Here is a 24,384-nt window from a genome sequence, read left to right as displayed (position 1 = left end):
AAAATAAAATTCCTAAATACAGGAGTCTAGGAGAGTGCACAGCCTGTCTTTATTGCAGCAATTTATGAAGAGCAGGCAGCATGGGTCAAGCAAGGTCTGTGCTGTAATATCTGCAGAAGGAAAGATCTCATATACAAGAAGTATACCATGAATATATCACACCATATAAGCACTGTTGGGTGGAATTTATTATTTGCGATGGTTTTGGCGTCAGTTATAATTCTGCCTTTGCTTTGTGAGGTTGCACCAAATTTATGAAATGGCATACAGTAATAATTAGAGATGAGAGAATTTTAAAAAAATTCGATTCGGACGGTTTGCCGAATTTTCTGAAAAAATTTGTTTTGATCCAAATTTATTAGCGGCATTTCACGTTAAAAACCAGCTATTTCCTGGCTGCAGAGAGCCTTTATAGTGGTGTAGAACTCTGTGCCTTGCAGTAACATGCATAGGGAGTCTGTGGTAGTGAAATAATACTGTGAGTCAGTATGACAGGCGTCGCTCTTAGAATCACTGCACACTTAACTTATTTGGGCAGTCACAGGACCAAAACTGACCAAATAACTCAAGTATGAACTCAGCCTTACAGGTCGATGTTACAGCCTTACAGGTCGTCAGCTGATTCCACATAGATGCCTACAGAACCTGTTCTATTAAACGCTTATACAAGTAGAGCCCCCCGACAGAGTGAAGAGGGTGTCAGCAGTAAGTTTGTGTTGACCTCACTGATTATTTTGCCCTTTCTCTGATCTGTCAGAACAATAACCCCCCAAAAATTGACCCCGTCTGAGGAGCATCCGCCTTCACTCAGTCAACATTTGGTCAGTAATCCATCGGTGTTGCTAATGCCAAAAAAAAAAAAACAGGAGTGGATCCAAAACAGAGATGACACGGAAATGGAATATTTGCATGTATTGTGTTTTGTACCCACTCCTGATTTTGACTACCAAATCACAAGCCAATTCTGATGAGCCCATACAGGCCTTACTGCTGCTATACAGACAGGATCCATTGTTGTCTCATTTTTCCTTCCTTCTGACAGATCAGAAGGGTCAAATAAATGATGATGTCAGCCAGGCTGAAAGGAAAATAGTGGCCCAGTCATGAAGTGGGGAGGGTCAGAACAGCATGAGAAGTCCACAGAGTGGCCCTATGACATATTGGTGGGGTGGAAGCAGAATGAGGAGGCCACATAGTGGCACAATGACAGTGTGGAGGTGAGGGCAGCAGTAGCATCAGGAGGAGGCAGAAGAGTGGCACAATGACAGTGTAGAGGTGGCGGCAGCATCAGGAGGCCACAGAGTGGCAAGGTGACATAGTGTGTGGAGGTGGCAGCAGCATGAGGAGGCCACAGAGTGGCAAGATGACAGTGTGGAGGTGGGTGGCAATACCAGTACCAGCTGAAGATGGTGGGTGAAAGAAGGAGCACTTGGCATCAGATGTGTGGCATCAGGCGGGTGGCATCAGAATAGTAGCTGAGGCAGGTAGCCAGAAAAAAATAAATAAAAATCTCTTTATTCAAAGTGTTGGTGTGGCACCATGGATGATCTAGTCTGATGCATCAGGAATTGGTGGGTGGAAATCCTGGCTGATCCACGCTTGATTCATCTTGACAAAGGTTAGTCTCTCCACATTTTGGGTGGACAGGCGAGTTCTTCTTGAGGGAAACTATGGCCCCTGGTACACTAAACACCTGTTCTGATGCCAAACTACTGGCCGGGCAGGACAGCTTTTCCAGGGAAAACCAGTTTGGCTGCGCGGTAGTCCAGCGGATCTTCAATGTGGGGTATCAGGGTGCTGTCCAAGTATGCAACCACCTGCTGTTTCAGGTCCTTCTCTATGTCTAGCTGCTGGTGAGTAGTTTCTTCACTATGCGGGTGAAGAAAGCTGCTCATCAGCGACTCTAGACTCAGGTACTGCTCCTGCCACCCCATCACTCCCCAGCAGCCATGGCAGTAGAACATAAGCGCAGAGTGCACCCCCGGTAAGACCTGCGAGAAGATGGACGATGGCGCAGATAGGCAGCGACCAACTGACTACATAGGATGTCTCTATTGTAGTTTAGTTGTTCCTTTCTCTCAGCGGGAGTAAAGAAGGCCCCCATTTTGGACCGGTAGAGAGGGTACAATAAGGTAGAGAGCCAGAAGTCATCCCTCTGCCGAATGGTGACAATTCGGCTTTCACTACGCAAGCAAGTGAGCATGCATCGGGCCATTTATACAAGTGACTCGGAGGGACTCCCTGCCTTCATCTCGACTGCATACTGCCATGGTGTGTCTGGGTCCTCTGCCTCCTCTTCCTCATCGCCCTGTAGCTCCTCTCCTGTAACCTGTGTAGAAAAACCACCACTTCGCTATACATTGCTTGTGCTCCAATGTCCTCCTCCTCCAGTTCAGCCCCCTCAGGGCTTATGTGGCCTTGGGATCTAGGTGCCATGTCTCCAGTCCCCTGACCAGCCAGATTAACAAGCATCTGTTCCAGGACATGAAGCAGTGGAATGACGTTTTCATCCCGTAGTCTTGGTAAATTACAAATAACGTGACCTCCTCAAAGGGCCTGAGCAAATGGCAGGTGTCAAGCATGAGCTGCCACTGGCTGACATCGAGGGATTATACAGGGGAGTACTCCTGTCCGATTAGATTACCAAGAATTCGTTGATGGCCTTTCTCTGTTCGTATAGTCGGTCCAACATATGGAGGGTGGAATTCTAATGGGTGGAAACGTTGTATATCAGCCTATGTTGGGGGATGCCGTTCTGCCGCTACAGCTCAAGGAGGGTGTGCTTTGCAGTGTACGAGTGGCTGAAGTGCATACAAAGTTTGCAAAGTTTCCTGGCCATTTTTAGGATGTCTTGCAGATGGGTGGAAGACTTCAGGAACCGCTTGACAACCAGATTGAACACGTGTGCCATGCAGGGCACATGGCTCAGCCCTCCTTTACGCAGCGCTGACACCATGTTTTTCCCGTTGTCTGTCACCATGGTTCCGATTTTGAGTTGTCGCAGAGAAAGCCAGAATTTGATTTCTTGAAGGACACAGAGCAGTTCCTCCCCTGTGTGACTCCGTTCTCCCAGGCAAACGAGGTGTAGAACAGCCTGACACCGCTGTGCCCTGCCCTTGTGGTATGCTGGAGGAGCACTGTGAATTGTCCCTGCAGTGGAGGCTGAGGACACGGTGGAGGATGAAGAGGCAGAGGCATACATTGTCGCAGGACCAATATCGTAAGAACGTGGAGGTGGAAGCGGCGTCACCTGGCCAAATTGCTGGTGTGGCTGGCCAGGAACCACATTTACCCAGTGGGCCATAAAGGACATATATTGTCCTTGACCGTAGTTACAGCTACCGACCAATTTTCCCAAAAAAGGCTGTTTCCCCCCAAAAAAATCACAACTGAATGGCTAATCGATGTAATTAGGTCCATACCGCAAAAGGAAGTCTACAATCACCCATCAATTTTCCCCCAAAAAGCTTTTTTTTTTTACAAAAAAAATTTCACCACTGAATGGCTAACCGACGTAATTTGGTCCATACAGCAAAAGGAAGTCTACAATCAGCCATCAAATTTCCCATATAAAGCTGTTTCAGAAAAAATATCACCACTGAATGGCTAATCGACCTAATTCGGTCCATACAGCAAAATAAAGTCTAAATTCACCGCATAATGGATAATAACACGTACTTATTTTTTCCATAATACACCCCAACAATGGCAGTATAACAATGTCGGTTCACTGCAGACCGGCTAATAAGACGTATTCTTTTTCCTATTAATACACCCCCAAAAAATAAATATAACAATCACAATTCACCATAGAACGGCTAATAGGACATACGTATCTATCCTATTAATACACCCTGTAAATGGCTGTAGTACAATGGAACTTCACCGCTGAACGGCACATTTTTTTGCCACTAATATACACCAAAAAGGGCTGTCATTTTCTCACTTCACCACACAACGGCTAATAAGCCCTTTTTCTTTGGGCTTTAGAACATATAACTGCACTGCTGAACGGCAAATATATTATTCTTTTTCCTCTAATACACGCCACAAGTATAGTTAGTTTCACATGAATGGGGCGACAATGGCAACGTACAATGGAACTTCATTTTTAATATATTTCTGCTACAAATAATATCCCCCAAGAGATAATAAAAAGACCTTTGGGGGACACTGACACTTTTTGCAAATTTTTCACTCTTTCCTTTTTATTTATTACTTTTATTTGTATTTTAATAATATTTTATTGTATTTTTTTTATTATTGGTTTATTACGTATTATTAAATATATTTTTGCCACATAATATCTCCCCCAAGAGTTCATAAAAAGACTGTTGGGGGACAATGAACACTCTACTATTTTGCACTTTTTATTTCATTTTTATTTTATTATTTTTGTAAATTTCTATTTTATTTTTTATTTTCTATTTTTTTATTTATATTTTTGCCACATAATGACAAGCGATCATAAAAAGACTGTTAGGGGACAGTGAACACTCTTTTACTTAGAAATTTTTCCTTTTATAATTTTCAATTTTTTTGCCACATCATATTTTATTTACTTTTTCTTTTATTTGTGATTTATTATATTTTTTTAATTTTTTTTTACTTATTTAATATATTTTTTCCACATAATTTCTCCCGAAGAGGTCACTGAAAGACCTTTGGGAACACAGATTGTTAATTTTTTTTTTTGCACTATTTCCACTGTAACTGGGCATCCAAAGGAGCCCAGTTATTGGGGAAACCAAACTGCGATGGGGGCATTGTACACCTAACAGCTCTGCGCTCCTCTGCCCCCAAGCCGGGTCAACCCTACATAGTGCTCACCTGTGTGAGGAGACGGCAGAAGCGCTGATAACTGCTTCTGCCTTCTCCTCGGCTCCCCCACTGTCACTGACAGCCGACGACCCGTGCTGCTCCTGCTACAGTGCAGGGGCAGGAGCTGTAATGATTCATCGCACAGTGCTGCGGGCAGAAATAAAGCTGATTTTACGATCAGCTGTGTTTCTGTCCAGGAGGACAGGGGCCTCAAATCTTGGCTCTGGGGGCCGCATTCACCCCGTGGGCCACAGGTTGTGCACCCCTGCTTTAGAACATATAACCGCTGAACGGCAAATGTATTTTTATTTTGCCACTATTAAACAACAAAAAGGGCTTTAGAACACATAATTGCGCTGCTGAACGGCAAATATATATTTTCTTTTTCCACTAATACAAGCCACAAAAGGCTTTAAAACATATGACTGCACAGATGAAAGGCAAACATATTTTACTTTTGCCACTAATACACAACAAAAAAAGACTGCAATTTCAGCACTTCTTCACATATTAAGCCTTTTTTACAAGCCAAAAAATGCTTTAGAACATACATTGCCTTGCAGTGTTTTGGTGTCCGTCTGATGAAACTGAGCCAAACTGATCCGTTCTGACACACAATGTAAATCAATGGGAACCGATCAATTTTCTGTGACACAATCTGGCACAATAGAAAACGTATCCGTCCTCCATTGACTTTCAATGGTGTTCAAGACGGATCCGTCTTGGTAATGGTAAAGAACGGACGCAGATGTGCAGATGTATTCATCCCCTTTGTTGGGAAGCCCATAAAAAGCTCTTTTGCAACCAATTACCTTCAGAAATCACATAATTAGTGAAATGATGTCCACCTGTGTGCAATCTAAGTATCACATGATCTGTCATTACATATACACACCTTTTTTGAAAGACCCCAGAGGCTGAAACACCTAAGCAAGAGGCGTCACTAGCCAAACACTGCCTTGAAGACCAAGGGAACTCTCCAAACAAGTAAGGGACAATGTTGTTGAGAAGTACAAGTCAGGGCTAGGTTATAAAAAAATATCCAAATCTTTGATGATCCCCAGGAGCACCATCAAATCTATTATAACCAAATGGAAAGAACATGGCACAACAGCAAACCTGCCAAGAGACGGACACCCACCAAAACTGACAGACCGGGCAATGAGGGCATTAATCAGAGAGGCAGCACAGAGACCTAAGGTAACCCTAGAGGAGCTGTAGAGTTCCACAGCAGAGACTGGAGTATCTGTACATAGGACGACAATAAGTCGTACGCTCCATAGAGTTGGGCTTTATGGCAGAGTGGCCAGCTAGAAACAAAAAAGCATGTTGTTAGTTTGCGAAAAAGCATGTGGGAGATTCCCAAAATGTATGGAGGAAGGTGCTCTGGTCTGAAGAGACTTAAATTTAACTTTTCGACTATCAAAGAAAACACTATGTCTGTCGAAAACCCAACACATCACCCAAAAAACACCATACCCACAGTGAAACATGGTGGTGGCAGAATCATGCTGTAGGGATGTTTTTCAGCAGCCGGGACTGGGAAACTGGTCAGAGTTGAGCGAAAAATGGATGGTGCTAAATACTGGGATATTTTTAATCAAAACCTGTACCACTCTGTGTGTGATTTGAGGCTAGGACAGAGGTTCGCCTACCAGCAGGACAATGACCCGAAACACACTTCTAAAGCAACACTTAAGTGGTTTAGGGGAAACATGTAAATGTGTTGGAATGGCCTAGTCAAAGCCCAGATCTCAATCCAATAGAAAATCTGTGGTCAGACTTAAAGATTGCTGTTCACAAGCGCAAACCATCCAACTTGAAGGAGCTGGAGCAGTTTTGCAAGGAGGAAAAGGCAAAAATCCCAGTGGTAAGATGTGGCAAGCTCATAGAGACTTATCCAAAGTGACTTGGAGCTGTGATTGCCGCAAAAGGTGGCTCTACAAAGTATTGACTTTAGGGGGGTGAATAGTTATGCACATTGACTTTTGCTGTTATTTTGTCCTATTTGTTGTTTGCTTCACAATAAAAAAAGAAAAAAACATCTTCAAAGTTGTGGGCATGTTCTGTAAATTAAATGATGCAAATCCTCAAACAATCCACGTTAATTCCAGGTTGTGAAGCACCAAAATACGAAAAAGTCAAGGGGGATGAATACTATTGCAAGGCACTGTATAACTGCACCGCACAAGGGCAAATAAGATGTAGAAATATTTACTTCTAATAAACCCTGTTAATGCCTGTATCAAACAGCACTTACACCCTAATAAGAATGGTTTGGTGGAATTACAGAGCTGTATAATGGCAATTTGGGTCCCCAGTCAGTGCAGCAAGGTGTAATAGGATTGTTCCTATTACCCAGGCTGTAACCTCCCCTACTGAACCCTGTTCTACATAAATGCTGTGGAATGGTTACTCCTATCCTTTCCATACACCTTGAATAATCTTTTCCAGCACTTAATTGCTGTCCTGTACCACCTGATGGATGTGTCATGGGTCAAAGTTCTTCACAATGTAAAATAATATGGCGGTCGCGAATGTCGCCATATGTCCGCGAAACGATCGCCGGGCAAACCGCAAGGCCATCTCTATTAATGAGTAGGTCTTTAGTTCAGGTACAAAGTATAGAGATACAAACAGAGCCCAGACACATACACACAATTACAGACAGTTTGCAATGACTGGGTAGCAGACATAAAGGGAGTCTGTCACCACATTTTTGCATGTTAGACCGTTAAAATAGGGTTATGTGATCCAGCCAGAACATAAAAACGGTACCTTTGTGGTAGAAAACGGACTTTTCAATTTGCCGAAAACGAAGTTATAAGATTATCTTCTGAGCCCTCTCAAGTGCCCAGGGCGGTCTCTCAATCCTCGGAGCCCCAGGCAGGCACCTCCTAAACGGCTGATAACTCCGCCCTCCGTGCGCCTCTGCCCGCCCGTTTACTCCCCTCCCCTGTCCCTTTCCACTGCGGCTGTGCGGTACAAATCGTAGCGGGCGCATGCGCAATGCGATGCCCGCTCCTGGCAGGGCATCGCAATACCTACTGCGCATGCGCCCGCTACGATTTGGACCGCACAGCAGCAGTGGAAAAGGACAGGGGAGGGGAGTAAACGGGCGGGCAGAGGCGCACGGAGGGCGGAGTTATCAGCCGTTTAGGAGGTGCCTGCCTGGGGCTCCGAGGATTGAGAGACTGCCCTGGGCACTTGAGAGGGCTCAGAAGATAATCTTATAACTTCGTTTTCGGCAAATTGAAAAGTCAGTTTTCTACCACAAAGGAACCGTTTTTATGTTCTGGCTGGATCACATAACCCTATTTTAACGGTCTAACATGCTAAAATGTGGTGACAGACTCCCTTTAAACCCCCAACCTAGCTCTGGGATTGGACATTGAGCTATGAACCTGATTGGCTCAGCTTCCAGCCTCATTGATAGGTCAACCAGCTGGGGATCAACTGGTCAGCATGGCAACCCTCCCAGCATAGCCATGAAGAATATCTTGGCTTGGTAAAGTCCTGACAGCTCCACTGTGATAAATAGGTCACAGTGCCCATTTGTCCAATGGCAGTTTCCTGTAAGATTACCACTCAGGGTATAAAGATGAAAAGCAGCACAGCAAGATCTATGTAATGACAGCACCAATTACTGAGTATATTACAGTTCTGAAGCCTGAAGAATTGTGAATGCAAAATGTGTACTTTGTACAGGACTGTTGATTGGAATAGCTGAAAAGGACACTGGACCCTAACTATAATTATTTGATGTCATAACTAGAGATGATCGACGTTTTGAATAATTCGATTCGGCGGCTTCACCAAAGTTTGACAAGAAATGGGTTTAAAAAAAAAATACTCACTTTATCCACTTGCTCACACAGAGGCAGTCCACTCCTCTCTTGATTGAAAAAGACCTTCTGAAAAACCTGCGCTGAGCGTGATTACGTCACTGTGCGTTCCCAGTGTGATCACGTGATGGCAATGAGATTTTTTTTTTCTTTTGTTTCGAAGACAACTCCAGCCGCCGTCGGACTGAATTTTTCCTAAAATTTGAATGCTTCACTCAACACTATTCATAACAGTTGTGAAACATTAAACTGATCCATATAGTAGATAGAATAACGATAACGGCACTCACCCAGATGTTGCAAAAACTTCTTTATTCGTACACATCAGATAAAAGTAGTAAGCGGGATGGGGCAGACCTAAGCGTATTTCTGCTGAGTGATCATCTGGCGACGTCCGTTTCGCGCACTCGCGCTTCCTCTGGCCTATGACCTAGTCACGCTACCTCTGCGTTCATTTTAGAGCGTCTGTTGCCTCGGCAACCATTGACGCTAAAAAAAAAAAAAAAAAAAAGACAACTACCTCGCTTGAACCAAAGTGTAAGGTAGGGTAATGGAGTAAAAACATCCCTGACAACTAAATAGTCTAATTACATATGTGTATACTTGCGTGTTCTATTGTTTTATATTATAGTCCACGTATTTTGTTCTACATGTGGTAAATTGATTTACCCTATGTCTGATGCCTGCGAAAAAAATGTACTTAAAGCATACTGATAGAAAGAGCAATCCCCACATTTATAACTCCCTATTGGTATGCGTTCAGTGAGCCAATTTTTTGTTGTTTTAGTTTCCTTCAACCTACTCCTCACTAGTTTGTGTTTGATCGTATGGCACTTTTTAAAAGTGATAAGGGGTTTGTTACATGTTAAATCCTGGAGCCCCTTCTCATTTTTGAGGATGTCTCAGTTTTTGAATATAACTTGTTTAATCGTGTCTGCTAAAGGACTGTATTTAAAAGCGGAAGCAAACCTGTCTGTGGTGTTTTACGTGGTTTTACGTGGTTTACCTGGTATTATGCTCCTGTGGATCTTTCTACATAGGGAAGACTATCCGCCCTATGTAGGAGAGATTGAGGGAACATATTAATTCTGTCAGGTCAGGTAAAGGGTGCCCCAGGCTCATTGAACATATATGCAATGAGCATGATTGCAATACAAAATGTTTAAAATTTCCAGCTCTGGAACATGTCCCTGCCCCAGTATTTGGTGGCGATAGAGACCGCCTCCTTATGCAAAAGGAGGCGGAGTGGATAATCCGCACCTCTGCGATGGGTCCCCTGGGATTAAATGATTGCAATGACCTAAGTGAATGTCTAAAATATAAAACAATAGAACACGCGAGTATACACATAATTAGACTATTTAGTTGTCAGGGATGTTTTTAGTCCATTACCCTACCTTACGCTTTGGTTCAAGTGAGGTAGTTGTCTGTTTGTTTTTTTAGCGTCAATGGTTGCCGAGGCAACAGAGACGCTTTAAAATGAACGCAGAGGTAGCGTGACTAGGAAGCGTGAGTGCACGAAACGGCCGTCGCCAGCTGATCACTCAGCAGAAATACGCTTAGGTCCGCCCCAGCCCGCTTGCTACTTTTATCTGAAGTGTACAATAAAGAAGTTTTTGCAACATCTGGGTGAGTGGCGCTATCATTATTCTATCTACTATATGGATTATCGTATGCTACATTGCAGAGCACGGCTGAATTTTGCAACCACCTGACTGAGTCGCACAGTTTCACGTGTTGTACCTGATAGCACAGGACATACCAGCAGTGCCGCCTCGTATTTCTTCGTTTTCCAAACATTAAACTGATGTTTTATTTCACTTTGTAATGAATATAGATTTGTTTTATACATTTTTACTTCTCAGAATTTTTTTGTCCTAACAGCAGTTTATACAAGTGTATATATTGGCGCTATGCAACATTAGATATCATTTTGAGTTCACATTTATCATCATTTGCTTGTTTTTTTGGTATTTGATAATGTAGACATTTATATTGACAGCTTTTCTAAATCGGGGTTTGACAAAGAACATGGCAAAATCCATGGTGGCTGCACATAAAAAAAAAAGTTTAATATGATTAATTAATATTATTCTTGGTGAGATAGAAATAGACAGAATCATTTCATGAATAAAACATAATTTAGAAAAAAAATTAAACGTAAGGAAAATATAACTTGATATGTTTCCCATCGATCATTAGCCCATTTTGGGAGCACAACCAGATGAGAGCCATGCGAATGACACAACATTAAATAAGTGCTAAACTGCTAAATCAGAAAATGTTTTCAATTACTAATATCATTCCCTTGAATCAATTCAGAAAATCTTTAAACCCCCTCTGGGATATTGCAATTTTGGTCACCATGGTAACATTCCTCCTGAACTGTAAATCCAGGCAGAAAACATCATAACTGACTGTTGCTTTATACATACATTTCTTCCTATATTTCTAAGATTCTTCCATTGCCAGCCATTAAGTGTAAAATCAGATATAAGTGAATATTTTAAAAAAGGACAAAAAAAAAATGTTAAAAAAGCTTTAAGCGTACTAAAAAGGAGTGGATTACTAACTTTTATTCAAATAATTGGATACTTCTTGGATGGAAAGCACATTTCAAAGACAATCTTCATTAACTAATCCTCAACCTCCCATACACTATAAACATCTGTGCAGTCCGGACACATCTCTGCATTGACTTTTTAAAACATCAGTACATAGATGGCAGCTGCACACTAATCGTGCAGCTGTTGGAAAGTCTGGGGCTAAAACAACATTTTATTGGAAGAAATTACATTTTTTATTTTTACAGATGTGTTTCTAAATTCTATGAAATGCTTGTTGGGTCAAAGTGCTCAGTACAATTTTTGAGGAGTGTAGTTCCCAAAATTGGAAGCAGGATCTGTTCAAAAGCGTAATGGCGCCCAAAAACTATTCCAGCTAAATTTGCTCTCCAAAAGCCATATGGCACTCGTCCCCTTCTGAGCCCTGCGGTGTGCCCATACAGCAGTTTACTACCACATATGGTGTTGTGTTTAGGGGAAAATGCATACAAAATTTTCTTCTGTTAACCCCTGTGAAAATTAAAACATTTTACACGTATTTGAAGAAATAAAATTTTTCATTTTCATAGCAAAGTATTGAGTCAATGGGACTAAGCTGCAATACCAAGCACTACCACTATACAATGTACTGTACTGTCCTAGGAAAGCTGCTGGGAGCCTGTATCACTCACCAGAGCTCTGATGAGGGCAGTGGTTCCCCAAAACAGCTTATCAGTGGTAATGTTGGGACATGGACCCCTGTTGATGTCCTAATGATGACCTATCCTGAGGATAAGTCATCATTATCTTTTCCGGGATAACCTCTTTAATGTGATTCGTTCATCCGATCTATAACTCGTGATCATATAAAAAGGATATGTCTGTGAAGATTTTCATTCATCATGGTGATGGCATACCAATAGTAATAAGTCACAGCAACTTGTATTTTATTCTTGAAGACGTTTCGCTAGTCATCCGACTGTCTTTCTCAATTAGAATGGTTTGTATGAAAAATCTCTGGCATTAAATACTGGTGGCTTGTGTTTCAGTCATAAAAGTAATACATTGATTACATTTGCATGACTGAAGCTATTTAGTGTGATTAAACTGCCTCAGGAGATGTGTTAGAACAGCGTTATAAGTGGCAGACAATAGATGTCGCACCCCTCCATTTCTATTGAAGCTTGGTTTCCCAAATTTAACACAAAAGGATAGTTTTAAAGACTGATGGTAACTTTATAACTTTAATGACAGTGGCACTTTTTGTACATTTTTATGGACCCTATTTGAAAAGAACCCTTGAAGGACATTTTGTTTGAACTGTGTATGGACCAACTGCAGTGGATCCATGGTTACTGACAGGCTGAGGCATTCCTGAGGGAGTCTAGAGGGAACGTTGGTGCTGTTTTCATTTTATATTTTACTATCCTGAGGATATGTCATCAATATTAACCCAGTACACAAGCCCTTCAAAAGTTTATTGAAAAGAAGATTAATTTTGGCAATCAGTTCAGTTATTCATTGACCTTAAATGAAAGAAATAGATCTGTAATGGGTCAAATTATTCTAATTTACAAAAACAGTTACAGTGAGGAAAATAAGTATTTGAACACCCTGCAATTTTGCAAGTTCTCCTACTTAGAAATCATGGAGGGGTCAGAAATTCACATTGTAGGTGCATTCCCACTCTGAGAGACAGACTAAAAAAAATTAGGAAATCACATTGTATGATTTTTAAAGAATGTATTTGTCTTGCACTGCTGAACATAAGTATTTCAACACCTGAGAAAATCAGTGTTAATATTTAGGGATGAGCGAACCCGAACTGTATAGTTCGGGTTCGTACCGAATTTTGGGGTGTCCGTGACACGGACCCGAACCCGGACATTTTCGTAAAAGTCCGGGTTCGGGTTCGGTGTTCGTCGCTTTCTTGGCGCTTTTTGAAAGGCTACAAAGCGGCCAATCAACAAGCGTCATACTACTTGCCCCAAGAGGCCGTCACAGCCATGCCTACTATTGGCATGGCTGTGATTGGCCAGTGCAGCATGTGACCCAGCCTCTATTTAAGCTGGAGTCACATAGCGCCGCCCGTCACTCTGCTCTGATCAGCATAGGGAGAGGTTGCAGCTGCGACGTTAGGGCGAGATTAGGCAGATTAACTCCTCCAAAAGACTTCATTCAGAGATCGATCTGCAGCTGTGGATGATTGAACTGCTGCTATTGAATTGCTCACTGTTTTTAGGCTGCTTAGAGCGTTTTTCTGTCACTTTTTTCTGGGGTGATCGGCGACCATTTTGTGTCTTGTGGTGCGCCAGCACAAGCTGCCACCAAGTGCATTTAACCCTCAATAGTGTGGTTGTTTTTTGGCTAAATCCTACATAAGGGTCAAGCTGTTACACCAAGTGCATTTAACCATCAATAGTCTGGTTATTTTTTGGCCATATACTACATCAGGGGCAAGCTGTCACCAAGTGCATTTAACCCTCAATGGTGTGGTTGTTTTTTGGCTAAATCCTACATCAGGGTCAAGCTGTCACACCAAGTGCATTTAACCAGCAATAGTGTGGTTATTTTTTGGCCATATACTACATCAGGGGCAAGCTGTCACCAAGTGCATTTAACCCTCAATGGTGTGGTTGTTTTTTGGCTAAATCCTACATCAGGGTCAAGCTGTCACACCAAGTGCATTTCACCATCAATAGTCTGTTAATTTTTTGGCCGTATACTACATCAGGGTCAAGCTGTCACCAAGTGCATTTAACCCTCAATGGTGTGGCTGTTTTTTGGCTAAATCCTACATCAGGGTCAAGCTGTCACACCAAGTGCATTTAACCATCAATAGTCTGGTTATTTTTTGGCCATATACTACATCAGGGGCAAGCTGAGCCTGTCACCAAGTGCATTTAACCCTCAATAGTGTGGTTGGTCAAGCTGTCACACCAAGTGCATTTAACCATCAATAGAGTGGTTATTTTTTGGCCATATCCCAGTCTAATTCTGTCAGTAAACGTATACCTGTCACCCAGCGCCTAAATAATAGGCCTCAAATTTATAGTCAGCTAAATCTGTGGTTATTGCTGTGGCTGGGCAAGTTATTTAGTGTCCGTCAAAGCACAGTTTTTGTTCTGGGTTGAAATACAATTCCCAATTTAGCAATTTCCTAATTTAGCGGTTTCTGCTGTATCAGAGCTATTTTAAATCTACCCCTAAAAGGGTATATAAGATTCAAGGTGCACATAGGGTCATTCTGAATAACTTCACACACACGCTACTGTGCATTTCCAAGTCTAATTCTGTCAGTAAACCTATACCTGTCACCCAGCTCCTAAATACTAGGCCTCAAATTTATATTCAGCTAAATCTGTCGTTACTGCTGTGGCTGGTCAAGTTATTTAGTGTCCGTCAAAGCACAGTTTTTGTTCTGGGTTGAAATACAATTCCCAATTTAGCAATTTCCTAATTTAGTGGTTTCTGCTGTATCAGAGCTATTTTAAATCTATCCCTAAAAGGGTATATAAGATTCAAGGTGCACATAGGGTCATTCTGAATAACTTCACACACACGCTACTATGCATTTCCAAGTCTAATTCTGTCAGTAAACCTATACCTGTCACCCAGCGCCTAAATACTAGGCCTCAAATTTATATCCAGCTAAATCTGTCGTTACTGCTGTGGCTGATCAAGTTATTTAGTGTCCGTCAAAGCACAGTTTTTGTTCTGGGTTGAAATACAATTCTTAATTTAGCAATTTCCTAATTAAGTGGTTTCTGCTGTATCAGAGCTATTTTAAATCTATCCCTAAAAGGGTATATAAGATTCAAGGTGCACATAGTGTCATTCTGAATAACTTCACACACACGCTACTGTGCATTTCCAAGTCTAATTCTGTCAGTAAACCTATACCTGTCACCCAGCGCCTAAATACTAGGCCTCAATTTTATATTCAGCTAAATCTGTCGTTACTGCTGTGCCTGTATTAGTGTAATACGGTACCTAAATAGATAGCCAGATAGTGTTAGGTGTCTGTAAAAAAAGGCCTGAATTTGAATTCAATACATTGGGCCAAATAATATTTCTTATTGTGGTGAACGGTAACAATGAAGAAAACATCTAGTAAGGGACGCGGACATGGTCGTGGTGGTGTTAGTGGACCCTCTGGTGCTGGGAGAGGACGTGGCCGTTCTGCCACAGCCACACGTCCTAGTGTACCAACTACCTCAGGTCCCAGTAGCCGCCATAATTTACAGCGATATTTGGTGGGGCCCAATGCCGTTCTAAGGATGGTAAGGCCTGAGCAGGTACAGGCATTAGTCAATTTGGTGGCCGACAGTGGATCCAGCACGTTCACATTATCTCCCACCCAGTCTTCTGCAGAAAGCGCACAGATGGCGCCTGAAAACCAAGCCCATCAGTCTGTCACATCACCCCCATGCATACCAGGGAAACTGTCTGAGCCTCAAGTTATGCAGCAGTCTCTTATGCTGTTTGAAGACTCCGCTGGCAGGGTTTCCCAAGGGCATCCACCCAGCCCTTCCCCAGCGGTGGAAGACATAGAATGCACTGACACACAACCACTTATGTTTCCTGATGATGAGGACATGGGAATACCACCTCAGCATGTCTCTGATGATGACGAAACACAGGTGCCAACTGCTGCGTCTTTCTGCAGTGTTCAGACTGAACAGGAGGTCAGGGATCAAGACTGGGTGGAAGACAATGCAGGGGACGATGAGGTCCTAGACCCCACATGGAATGAAGGTCGTTCCACTGACTTTCACAGTTCGGAGGAAGAGGCAGTGATGAGACCGAGCCAACAGCGTAGCAAAAGAGGGAGCAGTCGGCAAAAGCAGAACACCCGCCGCCAAGAGACTCCGCCTGCTACTGACCGCCGCCATCTGGGACCGAGCACCCCAAAGGCAGCTTCAAGGAGTTCCCTGGCATGGCACTTCTTCGAACAATGTGCTGACGACAAGACCCGAGTGGTTTGCACGCTGTGCCATCAGAGCCTGAAGCGAGGCATTAACGTTCTGAACCTTAGCACAACCTGCATGACCAGGCACCTGCATGCAAAGCATGAACTGCAGTGGAGTAAACACCTTAAAACCAAGGAAGTCACTCAGGCTCCCCCTGCTACCTCTTCTGCTGCTGCCACCTCGGCCTCTTCTGCTGCTGCCGCCTCGGCCTCTTCCTCCGCCTCTGGAGGAACGTTGGCACCTGCCGCCCAGCAAACAGGGGATGTACCACCAACACCACCACCTCCGTCACTAAGCATCTCAACCATGTCACACGGCAGCGTTCAGCTCTCCATCTCACAAACATTTGAGAGAAAGTGTAAATTTCCACCTAGCCACCCTCGATCCCTGGCCCTGAATGCCAGCATTTCTAAACTACCGGCCTATGAAATGCTGTCATTTAGGCTGGTGGACACAGACAGCTTCAAACAGCTCATGTCGCTTGCTGTCCCACAGTATGTTGTTCCTAGCCGGCACTACTTCTCCAAGAGAGCCGTGCCTTCCCTGCACAACCAAGTATCCGATAAAATCAAGTGTGCACTGCGCAACGCCATCTGTGGCAAGGTCCACCTAACCACAGATACGTGGACCAGTAAGCACGGCCAGGGACGCTATATCTCCCTAACTGCACACTGGGTAAATGTAGTGGCAGCTGGGCCCCAGGCGGAGAGCTGTTTGGCGCACGTCCTTCCGCCGCCAAGGATCGCAGGGCAACATTCTTTGCCTCCTGTTGCCACCTCCTCCTACTCAGCTTCCTCCTCCTCTTCTTCCACCTGCTCATCCAGTCAGCCACACACCTTCACCACCAACTTCAGCACAGCCCGGGGTAAACGTCAGCAGGCCATTCTGAAACTCATATGTTTGGGGGACAGGCCCCACACCGCACAGGAGTTGTGGCGGGGTATAGAACAACAGACCGACGAGTGGTTGCTGCCGGTGAGCCTCAAGCCCGGCCTGGTGGTGTGCGATAATGGGCAAAATCTCGTTGCAGCTCTGGGACTAGCCGGTTTGATGCACATCCCTTGCTTGGCGCATGTGCTGAATTTGGTGGTGCAGAAGTTTATTCACAACTACCCCGACATGTCAGAGCTGCTGCATAAAGTGCGGGCCGTCTGTTCGCGCTTCCGGGTTCACATACTGCCGTTGCTCGCCTGTCTGCGCTACAGCGTAACTTCGGCCTTCCCGCTCACCGCCTCATATGCGACGTGCCCACCAGGTGGAACTCCACCTTGCACATGCTGGACAGACTGTGCGAGCAGCAGCAGGCCATAGTGGAGTTTCAGCTGCAGCACGCACGGGTCAGTCGCACTGCGGAACAGCACCACTTCACCACCAATGACTGGGCCTCCATGCGAGACCTGTGTGCCCTGTTGCGCTGTTTCGAGTACTCCACCAACATGGCCAGTGGCGATGATGCCGTTATCAGCGTTACAATACCACTTCTATGTCTCCTTGAGAAAACACTTAGGGCGATGATGGAAGAGGAGGTGGCCCAGGAGGAGAAGGAGGAAGAGGGGTCATTTTTAGCACTTTCAGGCCAGTCTTTTCAAAGTGACTCAGAGGGAGGTTTTTTGCAACAGCAGAGGCCAGGTACAAATGTGGCCAGCCAGGGCCCACTACTGGAGGACGAGGAGGACAAGGATGAGGAGGAGGTGGAGGAGGATGAGGATGAAGCATGGTCACAGCGGGGTGGCACCCAACGCAGCTCGGGCCCATCACTGGTGCGTGGCTGGGGGGAAACGCAGGACGATGACGATACGCCTCCCACAGAGGACAGCTTGTCCTTACCCCTGGGCAGCCTGGCACACATGAGCGACTACATGCTGCAGTGCCTGCGCAACGACAGCAGAGTTGCCCACATTTTAACGTGTGCGGACTACTGGGTTGCCACCCTGCTGGATCCACGCTACAAAGACAATGTGCCCACCTTACTTCCTGCACTGGAGCGTGATAGGAAGATGCGCGAGTACAAGCGCATGTTGGTAGACGCGCTACTGAGAGCATTCCCAAATGTCACAGGGGAACAAGTGGAAGCCCAAGGCCAAGGCAGAGGAGGAGCAAGAGTTCGCCAAGGCAGCTGTGTCACGGCCAGCTCCTCTGAGGGCAGGGTTAGCATGGCAGAGATGTGGAAAAGTTTTGTCAACACGCCACAGCTAACTGCACCACCACCTGATACGCAACGTGTTAGCAGGAGGCAACATTTCACTAACATGGTGGAACAGTACGTGTGCACACCCCTCCACGTACTGACTGATGGTTCGGCCCCATTCAACTTCTGGGTCTCTAAATTGTCCACGTGGCCAGAGCTAGCCTTTTATGCCTTGGAGGTGCTGGCCTGCCCGGCGGCCAGCGTTTTGTCTGAACGTGTATTCAGCACGGCAGGGGGCGTCATTACAGACAAACGCAGCCGCCTGTCTACAGCCAATGTGGACAAGCTGACGTTCATAAAAATGAACCAGGCATGGATCCCACAGGACCTGTCCATCCCTTGTGCAGATTAGACATTAACTACCTCCCCTTGACCATATATTATTGTACTCCAGGGCACTTCCTCATTCAATCCTATTTTTATTTTCATTTTACCATTATATTGCGAGGCTACCCAAAGTTGAATGAACCTCTCCTCTGTCTGGGTGCCGGGGCCTAAATAGATGCCAATGGACTGTTCCAATGTTGGGTGACGTGAAGCCTGATTCTCTGCTATGACATGCAGACTGATTCTCTGCTGACATGAAGCCAGATTGTCTGTTACGGGACCTCTCTCCTCTGCCTGGGTGCCTGGGCCTAAATATATGACAATGGACTGTTACAGTGGTGGCTGACGTGAAGCCTGATTCTCTGCTATGACATGCAGACTGATTCTCTGCTGACATGAAGCCAGATTCTCTGTTACGGGACCTCTCTCCTCTGCCTGGGTGCCTGGGCCTAAATATCTGACAATGGACTGTTCCAGTGGTGGGTGACGTGAAGCCAGATTCTCTGCTATGGGACCTCTCTCCAATTGATATTGGTTAATTTTTATTTATTTTATTTTTATTTTTATTAATTTCCCTATCCACATTTGTTTGCAGGGGATTTACCTACATGTTGCTGCCTTTTGCAGCATTCTAGCTCTTTCCTGGGCTGCTTTACAGCCTTTTTAGTGCCGAAAAGTTTGGGTCCCCATTGACTTCAATGGGGCTCGGGACGAAGTTCGGGTCGGGTTCGGATCCCGAACCCGAACATTTCCGGGAAGTTCGGCCGAACGTCTTGAACCCGAACATCCAGGTGTTCGCTCAACTCTATTAATATTTGGTACAGATGTCTTTGTTTGCAATTACAGAAGTTAAACGTTTCCTGTAGCTCTTGACCAGGTTTACACACACACTGCAACAGGGATTTTGGCCCACTCCTCCATAGAGATCTCCTCTAGATCTGTCAGGTTTCGGGGCTGTCACTGGCAACACAGAGTTTCAGCTCCCTCCAAAGATGTTCTAATGCTGATGTTCTTAGTTCTAGAGACTGGCTAGGCCACTCCATAACCTTGATATGCTTCTTACGGAGCCACTCCTTGGTTATCCTGGCTGTGTCTGCTTTGGGTCTTCAAAGCTCTGACCGAGGGAAGGAGGCTGTGTCATGGTGGGGAGTGGGGGAAAACCCCCACCATATAATGTAAAAGGGATAGGGGTAGCAGCTAGACCAGGCTGCCAAGAAAAGGGAGCTAGTCACCTCCTATAGCATCCCTACATTTAGTCCTGTTCTCCTAACTGTATGAGCTGACCCTTAACGTAGGAGGGCCCATACACTGGAACCTCAGAACCCTGAAATCCCTGAGGTAGGAGACAGGGACAAGAGACAACCATGTTCACCCTAGACACAGATGAACCAGAGTCTCCACAGGCCTAGCTGCAGGGAAAATTGGACGACTGAATACAGCAACAGAGTGGGCAGGTAAAAACACCAGAAACACACTTACCTGCCACATCCACCACGACTGGAACCCATGCATAAGTACAGGTGCCGACACGCCAAATAGGACACCATACAAACACCACACACAGGAATCCAGCTCAATTGATACTGCCTGGGCCCCATACAGCAAGGTGCATGGCAGCCCCAGGCAGCACTGCATCCAGACTTATGGTTCACCCCTCTGGGAAACCAGCCCCCTTCTGGAGGTATCAATATACTGGGTGACGAAAAGGAATAGCATACATGCAGGGACAAACATCAACAACAGCCCAGACATGTAGCAACCAACAAAATGCTTCACACACCCAGAACATAAACCCACACCACACATACAACAAGTGAGGGTTAAGGTACATGGAGGGTACAGAAGGGAGGACAATTTATGTTCCATAAGGTGTCCATCAAGGACTGGGCAGAAACACCCAGGCAAGGAGCAAACCTCCAACACCAAGCAAGGTGCACATGCAAACTGCCAACAACACGTTGCCATTGGCAACCAGTCTGCATGGCAACCGCATCACGGTCAAACACCAATATGACCGTGACAGGTTGTTGCTCAAAATCTCACAATAAATGGCCCCATTCATCCTCTTCTTAATACAGTACAGTCGTCCTGTCCTCTTTGCAGAAAAGCACCCCCAAAGCATGATGTTACCACCTCCATGCTTCACAGTAGGGATGGTGTTCTTGGGATGCAACTCATCCTTCTTTTTCCTCCAAACAAGACGAGTGAAGTTTAGGCCAAAAAGTTCTACTTTGGTCTTATCTGACCACATGACTTTCTCCCATGCCTCCTCTGGGTCATCCAGATGGTCATTGGCAAACTTCAGATGGGCTTGGACATGTAATGACCTGAGCAGGGGAACCTTTGCTGGGGCTGTATGTTAGGGACCATTTTCTATACAGAGGAGGGAGGAGTTAACAAGAACTGAATGCTATGCACTCCAGAGGGATGCAGGTGCTTGATGGTCATATGTGATGAGCTACTGTCCACCCACAGAAAGGGAAGAGACAAGAGCTTTAGGTGGGGTGTGTAAAAAGAGAGATTAAAAAAATGAACATTATACTGGAGAACAGCATGTTTTGGACTGATATAGTAGAGATAATACTTTTTATATATATTTTTTAATATGTGGGGCACTTCCCTCTCCAGTTAACTACTTTTCCCAGCTCAGGCAGTGGGAAAAGTAGCTAACTGGAGAGGGGAGGGTTGCTTTAGATGCTGCTATGTCCTGAATGGTAGCAGCTAGACATGCAACTTGTCTTGTTTGAAAGCTGACATTCCAGGCTTTCATACAAGACAATAACAGTGATGACAAAACACTGTTAGAAATTGAGTCAGGAATAATCGCGGGTAAAACCTGTTTTTACTTTCATTTTTAGCTGCATTCACAGTATGCCTATTTCTATCAGTGAAATATTCCCCTGTACTGAACAGATTGCTATCATTCTGATATTGTCTGAAAGCTTGGAATGCCAGCTTCAGGAGATAGCAGCATCTAAAGCAGCCCTCCCCCCGCCAGTTGGCTACTTTTCCCACTGCTGGAGCTAGACTGCGGCAAAACAGTTAGGTGGTTAAGGAAAACGTCAATATATATAAGAACTAAATCACTCCAAGATAAAATAAATCATATCCTTACCTTTACAAATCTTTTTAAAGTTGGTATTTTCTTGAGGATGTCCTGGAATACGACACTGGAATCGGTATTGCCAAAACTCACTAAACCAAGGATTTCGTGAATTGGTGTCCAAACGTAGGCTTAGAAAATAGTCATCAAAGGACCTGACCTCTGGGGACTGAAGTTTTATGGTAATTCCTCCATTCGCCTCAGTTTCAAAGCCATCTATGACTTCATATCTGTCTGCCCAACCATCACTGAAAAAGGTAAAAAAGAAAACGGTTTATACAAGAAAAAAAAACTGTAATATATTTAGTTTTTAGGCTGATGAATCTTTATGAGCTTTGGTAGGTGAATGTCATATATATTATATTAGTTAATCAACCGAAAGATTTTGAAATGGTACATTCTGTGAAATAATCACTTTATATTTTGTATGCATTTTTATTGACTGATTAAGCTATGTATAATCAATAACTTTTGTACTAAGGCCAGTATTACATTAAGCAATCATCATGACGATTGTCAGGAAGCAAGTGTTCCTTCCCAGTAATTATCACTCTGCCGGCATCAGATCGTGATTACACAACATGATCTGACGCAAGCAAAAAAATATTTTCAAGTCTGCTTAAAAATCTGGATTGCCCAACGTTTACTCGTTCATCGGGTAATCGGCGTCTGTATTACACAGCCAGATCATCGCTAACGAGCATTCTCATTACCGATGATCTGTCCGGCAGTCGGCCAGTGTAATACTGCCCTTAGATTATAATTTGATAACCATTATTAGCATTTAGAAAGCATTTAAAGAATTTCCATATGGCAACCACATGGGAAACACCCTGCAATTTTTGAATGCGGAGGTTGAAATTAGGAGGGACGTATTCACACTGGGGTATTTATAAAACCTTCAGCTATCAACTCATTGCTTAGGTATCACAGCTTTCACCCAGAGTATGTGAAACAATTGCTTCCGTATAAATAATTTATGCATTTACACAAAATCAATAGTGAAGATAGTCAAATGTAGGACTAAGAATAAGAGGATATCCTCAGAAATGAATAAAACAATCCCTAGAAAGTCTTCATTGAAAACTAATAAAAATAAGAAGAGTAAACAGAATAGACTTTTTAACTTCTCTTTCCAGTCAGTGCAGTCTGATGTTTGATGTTATCAGAGCTTCCATTAGAAAAAAATGGCATGAAGTTGAGAATGATCCCTCGCTATTAGTAGTTGAAAACCAGCAACCACTAATTTCCTTTAAATATAGTAAAAATCTACAGGATATTTTAGTAAAAGGACAATATTAAAATAAAGTGGATAAATGTCAATTTTTCACTTATTTACAGAGAGGACCTTATGTACGTTTAGTAGATCAGTTTCAAGTGAAGGGTTTAATTACTTGTAAAACCAAATATGTGGTGTATGCCATTATCTACACTTGTGGTCTATATTACATAGGCAAGACTATTAGGCAACTAAAGTGGGCTCACCATAGGTAATAGAGCACATGTGCACACAACATAGTGGAGATGCAAGGCAGGTGCGCTTTTGTGGTCTGATGCTCCTGAAGCATGCACTGAGAGGTGGAAACCAAGAGAGGACACTTCTGCAGAAGGAAGCTATGTTCATTAGATAAAAACAAAGCCAGCAAAGTGGTGGCCAGCAGTGCCAGTCAAGGAGTTAATGTGATCCTTGATCCTTATTGGTTCAACATATTTTAATAAATGATTGTGTATCTGTCTATACATCTTGACAAAGGAAATAAAGATTCTGATTTTATTGTATGACAGTAATGGACCCTATTTTCTGTATCTTATGTGGAGTTCCATCTCACCGTGTCACGCCTAACTTCAAGTATTTGTTAATGTGGAGTGGAGTTGGTGAAGATAATTACCTATTTTGTAAATGAGTCTATCATCAACATTTAAATAAATAAACTCTTGAAATAGATCACTCTGTGTGTAATGAATCTATAGAATATAGGAGAAGCGTGTGTGGCTGCAACCAGGTGAGGAGTACAAAGACAAGTGTGTCTTGCCTACAGCCAAGCATGGTGGTGGGAGTGTCATGGTGTCCCGGTCTGGAGTCAGGCTCAGAGGCCAGTAGCTATAGCAGCGGAGCAGATATTCACACTGGCCACCCTGGCTGATGACACGGGTTCACCTGAGGTGCGGGGCCTAAGTACTAACCAGTATTCGCCAGAGCTCCTGATGGTGGAGATGGACTTTGCTGCGTGTTATTACCAGGTTGCGGTCCTCAGGATAGCCCAAGCAGGAGGTGAGCAAGCCAAGGTCCAGTAGCAGATATAGCAGGCAGGGATCAAGCAGAAGCGTGGTTGAGAAACAAGCCAAAGTCGGTAACGAATAGTGCAGGTTGGGATTAAGCAGGAGCGTAGTCGAGGAACAAGCCAAATGTCAGTAACGGATGGTAGCAGAGATACAGTCGGCAGCAGAATAGACAGGAGATATTGACTGGTAAAGGCACAATATTCTGGCAACCAGGAAGTGCAGAGACATGGCTTAAATCAGGAAGTTCATGGGAGGAGAAAAGAGTTCAAGGTTCAAGGCAAACAAGATTCAAGACAAGATC

The 24,384-nt window shown here is 44.1% G+C and overlaps 1 protein-coding gene across 1 annotated transcript in view; it reads right to left on the bottom strand.

The window, feature by feature from the left end:
• Positions 1-24,384, bottom strand: part of GRM1 (glutamate metabotropic receptor 1) — a 492,448-nt gene that overhangs the window by 97,347 nt on the left and 370,717 nt on the right. The window contains exon 3 of the mRNA XM_044291230.1: positions 21,813-22,048. Within this exon, the coding sequence (XP_044147165.1) occupies positions 21,813-22,048 (236 nt within the window). The remainder of the gene's footprint in view (positions 1-21,812; positions 22,049-24,384) is intronic.

Source organism: Bufo gargarizans, chromosome 4, assembly GCF_014858855.1.
Source record: "Bufo gargarizans isolate SCDJY-AF-19 chromosome 4, ASM1485885v1, whole genome shotgun sequence".
NCBI lineage: Eukaryota > Metazoa > Chordata > Amphibia > Anura > Bufonidae > Bufo > Bufo gargarizans.
The sequence above is the reverse complement of the archived record's forward strand: the minus strand, read 5'-3'. Positions and strand labels throughout refer to the sequence as shown.